Source organism: Rhipicephalus sanguineus, chromosome 11, assembly GCF_013339695.2.
Source record: "Rhipicephalus sanguineus isolate Rsan-2018 chromosome 11, BIME_Rsan_1.4, whole genome shotgun sequence".
Classification (NCBI taxonomy): Eukaryota; Metazoa; Arthropoda; class Arachnida; order Ixodida; family Ixodidae; genus Rhipicephalus; species Rhipicephalus sanguineus.
This window is the reverse complement of record NC_051186.1, coordinates 115799264-115804118: the sequence shown is the minus strand read 5'-3', so window position 1 is coordinate 115804118 and position 4855 is coordinate 115799264. Positions and strand designations below refer to the sequence as shown.

At 52.3% G+C, this 4855-nt stretch overlaps 1 protein-coding gene across 1 annotated transcript; it reads right to left on the bottom strand.

Annotated features, from left to right (window-relative positions):
- Positions 1-866: 866 nt before the first annotated feature.
- On the bottom strand, positions 867-1814 carry LOC119375333 (uncharacterized). Its single transcript, XM_037645511.1, has one exon. It carries the CDS (start codon positions 1812-1814, stop codon positions 867-869), a length of 948 nt encoding a protein of 315 aa, XP_037501439.1.
- Between the last annotated feature and the right edge of the window lie 3041 nt (positions 1815-4855).

The following is a 4855-nucleotide window of genomic DNA, read 5'->3' as shown; positions in this document are numbered from 1 at the left end:
GTCGCCGTTGTCGGCGGCGTAAACCGATATAGACACGAGGATGAAGGGGAGCGCAAGAGACAGCGTCCCAAGGAGTTTTCCACGATGAAAGCCAGCCAGCCGCTGGTTAATGTCTGCCATGCCTTCTGCCTGCTCGCGTCTTCTGTGCAGCACAAGGCATGCCTCGCGCGCGTACGATAGAACGTGCTCGAGATAATACTACACTGCTATGCTCGAGAAAACGTGAAAAAGGATAAACATAATAAATGAGAGAACAGAACCACAGAGAGATAAAATAACAAAAAGAGCAGCATAGCGCAGCCATGTATAGTAAAATATAGCAAAGAGGTGGAAAGAGAAGGGAGGTTGATATAGAAGACAGAGAGACTGACGTCCCCTTCGTGACGGTTTATTCATCGAACTCAGCTTCTTCTTTTTCTCTCGCGGCGCTGTCCACGTCCGTGCCCACGCGCTCTGCCGCGCATCGTCCTCTTCAGCAACAATACCTTGGTTTGGGCAAGAATCCTTCAGCAACAATACCTTGGGTTTGTCCTCTTCAGCTTTCATAACACTCCCGCGGCCGCGTTGCCTGAGGCGCCTCCAGGAGGTAGAGCCGCTGCAGGGACGTCGGACTTGCTGACCGTTCGACAGCAGTATCAGGAAGGAACGCGCAATACCGTCTTTTCCCGGAAATGCCTTAATGACACGACCCGTCTTCCATGTGGGGGCGGTGTATTTATATCCTCTACCAGGACAAGATCGTCAGGTTTTACGCTGGGTGAAGACGTAGGCTTGCTGTGGTGAGCAGCACGTAGGAACAGTAGATATTCCCTCTTCCACCGCTTCCACAGGTTCCGGAGTAGATGTTCCTGATGCCGCGCTCTTCGTCAAAGGTCAGGCGCAGCGACATTGAGGGCAAGGTTTTCTCGATCTGTTGGCAGAGTGACGAGACGCTTGCCAACTAAGTGCGAGGGTGTCAGCACGTCTGTGGACGTGACGTCATCCTCTAAGTACGTGAGCGGACGACAGTTAACTGGCGCTTCGACTTCCGCTAGCACGGTGAGCAGCTCGTTGTAACGCAAGCTGCTCCGTTCGAGGCAGCGCTTGAGTGCTTCCAAAGCCGCCCACCACGGTGCGCATTCAACTATAAAGCGCCACTTGATTCTGTGAGAGCTGGCATAGTCCTGAACGTCGTCTTCGAAGAGCGAGCACAACTGCTTGGCACTGCAGCGAAATGCTTTCGCATTGTCAGAGTACACGATCGCAGGTATTCCACGTCGTGCAGCAAAGCGCTTGAAAGCGTGTAAAAATGCTCGCGCTGTCAAATCTGTTGTCAGCTCCAGGTGTACTGCTCTTGTCACAGCGCAAGAAAATACAACGATGTACACCTTTTCCGTCGAGGCAAATTCATCACGGCAATAGAGTGGCCCACAGAAATCAATTCCCACCACCTCAAACGCAGTTGCCTCATGAATTCTTTCCTTTGGCAGGGGTGCTACCGGGGCAGCTTCGGGAAGCAGGCAGCGTCGTCGGCACGGTAAGCACGCTTTTAGAACGCGCTTCACTGTACGGCGCTTCTTGATGATCCAAAAGCGCTTCCGAAGGTCTTGGAGGGTGAGCTGAATTCCCCTATGCAGGAGCCGTTTGTGCGTTGCGTCAACCAAGAGATTGGTGAATCGGTGATCAGCAGGAAGCAAGATCGGATGCTTCAGCTTCTCTTGGTCATCAAGCTGCTGTAGCCTGCCGCCTAGGCGAAGTACTTTGTCACTGTCGAGAAACGGTTGTAAGGTCAGCACACTGGATATCTTGGGAACTTGTCCTGCTTCCAGGGCCATAATTTCGCTTGCGAATGCGGTACGTTGGACCAATCTCAACCAATACATCTGTGCCTCGTTCAACTCTGAAGCCGTCAGTGGTCCTGCTGAAGATTGCTTCTTGGACGGAGCGTTCCGGCAGAACCTCATGATCCAAGCAGTAACTCGGAGTAATCGAGATAGGCGTTCGTAGTTAGCAACTTCAAGTAGAGGCTCACAGGGTGGTGCAGACGGTACGACTACTGTGGTGGGGCAAACTGATGTCACTTCAAGGTCTCGCTATAAATAGCATATGAAAGAGTCGACGAAATCTTCGAAGGCCATTGCAAATGATGCTGCGACAACCACGAAGGACCGGTCCACCACAGCGCCTTGCGCGTCAATGTCTCGGCTGCGACTCCACGGGTGAGCAAATACGCCGGATTATCGTTGCTGGCGCAGTGCCTCCATGAATATCCCGAGGTAAGACGTTGGATTTCGAGAACACGGTTTCTCACGAAAGTCTCCCATCGTTTAGCGTCAGCCGTAATCTATTGTATGGCTATCGACGAGTCGCTCCAAAAGAAACCCTGACAGCTGGCTGTTTTCGTAATTCCTAGTAAGTAGTTCCACAGCTACACCGTATGCCAGTGGGCTTGCATCACAGAACAGGTGAAGATCAAATGGTGGAACCTGCCGAGGAGTCGAACAAACAGTGCAGCGTGGAATGCGCAGCGAGGCGAGCGTTGGTAATTCAGAGGTCCAACTCTCCCATGCCTGTCAATGTCTTTCGTAAAGGATCGTCCCCGGTGAGTTCATTCGCCACAGTTGTTGGAACAACAATTTTGCTCTGATGACGAACGGAGCAATGAGGCCTAACGGATCGTAAAGTCTAGCGAATGACTGCAGAATGGTGCGTTTCGTGGCTGAGTGTGCAGAGACGTACGCGAAACGGCCTGCGGGCTGATCACGATGTCGTCATTCTTACGGTCCCATACTAAGCCGAGCAACTTTGTTGTTTCTCTGGTTTCTCCAATGCTGTCGATAGAAGTGTTGTCCTGGAGAAATTGACGACCAAGAACGCGTGAATTGGAGCAGCACTTTCTCAGCTCCATACTTGCGTCTGCTAAAATATTCAGTGCAGCACGGTAGAGTTCGAGAGCTTCTTTGTCGGTGGAAGCTCCTATGACGAGGTCGTCTACGTAGAATGCTTTCTGTAGGCGCGTAGCTAGTACTGGCTCAGTCTTTTTCCACGTGTCGAAGTGATGCTGCAAAGTAGCAGCCAGAAGGAAAGGGCTTGATGACGCTCCAAAGGCCACTCGAGTCATTCGCCATTCGACGATGGAAGGTGATTTCCCCACTTCGTCAGTGATTCGGTTGACCCATAAAAAGCGGAGAGCGTCGCGGTCTTCTTGTCGGATGGAAATTTGTAGAAGAGCCTTTCGGATGTCCGCTGTCAAAATAATTGGGTTCATTCTGAACTGTACCAGGAGTTGCAAGAACTCGGCACCAAGTTTGACTCCCTTGTCTAATGTATCGTTGAGCGATGACTCGCCGCGTTCGTGTGAAGATGTGTCGAACACTACCCGGATCTTTGTAGTGATAGCATATCGACGGACAACGGCATGGTGAGGAAGGTAGTAAACGGTCGCTCCTGGCTCTGAAGAGGTGTCGACACGTTCGGCGTGACCTTCTGTGAAGTACTCCCGGAGGGTGCGGTCATACTCCTCCAACAGCTCCCGCTGTCCTTCGAAGCGCTGAAGTTGGCGTTTAAGTCGGGTTTCCGCGACACTTCGGTTTGTGCTGGTCAATCGTCCCTAGTGCTTTATCATGAGAGGAACCACATACCGACCGGCTTCTTTGTGCATGCACTGTGTGAACAGATTCAATGATGCTTGATCCAAAGTGCCGACATCTTCCGAAGGGTCGGCGATTCCTATCGCATCGGGTCGCCACATCTCGGTCGGGTCAACCATACAAGGTGTAGCTTGGCTATGGCGCTCACACGCAAGGAATAGAGCCGATGTGCTGTGGTTCCCGTGATGCAATTCTTTAGCGGCTTTGACTTGATAAATGCCTTGCACCAGCCAACCAAAGATCGTCTCAACGGCGCATAGGTCACTACTCAGGCGTTCGATTCTTCCCGTTAATATACGCCAATAGTTGTCCGATCCAATGATGACACTAATGGTTTGGGTCGGTCGGTCTCCTAGCTGCTGTTCATCGGCAACAAGCATGTTGCGCTCGCGCAGTTGCACCAGAAGATCTTGTCCGATAGCTGGCGTCCTCACTTTGCAGACTTCTGGCACTTCAAGAGCATCCACCGTGATGCCGTGCGTATCGAAGCGACTCTGCAGCTTGAGTTGCACGGTTCGGTATCCGTAAGTTCGGGAACGTTTTGAGCTGCCAAATGTTAGCAGAGACAGGTCTTCTGTGCCGACGGAAGGTAGGTCGAGTCTGGTGGACAAGTCGCGTTTTATAAATGTTCTTTGGCTGCCGGTGTCAAGCAGTATACGAACCAGCACGGAATTGTGCCTTCCCGATGCCCATACTGTGGCCGTTTGCATGAGAACAGCTGGAGATGGCGACATAGAACTGCTTGCGGGAGCACTGGTAGTGAGTGGCATGCTGTCGGTTTTCGTTGTGTCACTTCTGTCGGCATTCGGGAGGTTGTAATTTTTCCATATTGCGCAAAGTGCGGTAAGATGATGGTTTGCGCAATGCTTGCACTGCGCCACGTTGCGTTCCGGCACTTTCGTGCGACGTGTCCCTCTCAGGCACATCTGAAGCAGCAGTTCTTCTCGATTAGTCGCCGCCGAACTTCGTCGGCTGACATGATAGTCTGACAGTCCTTCACAGTGTGGTCCGGTGGCCACAGTGCGCAGCAGGCATGGCTGTTGTTTGCAGATCCTGCGGCCAGCGCTAATGCTGACGGTACCGGCGTTGTAAGCGAGGATGTCTTCGCTCCTGTGCCACGGGGCTAGATTTCGTAGGCACCTCGAACGAGAGCTCTCTTCTCTGCTCTCGATCTGTATCTGCAGAATCTTCATCACGTCACGCACCTCTTCTTGCCGTGACCTTGG

Excerpts from the sequence above, each read along its gene's own strand:
- LOC119375333 (XM_037645511.1), bottom strand. The coding sequence starts at position 1,814 with ATGGCCCTGGAAGCAGGACAAGTTCCCAAGATATCCAGTGTGCTGACC.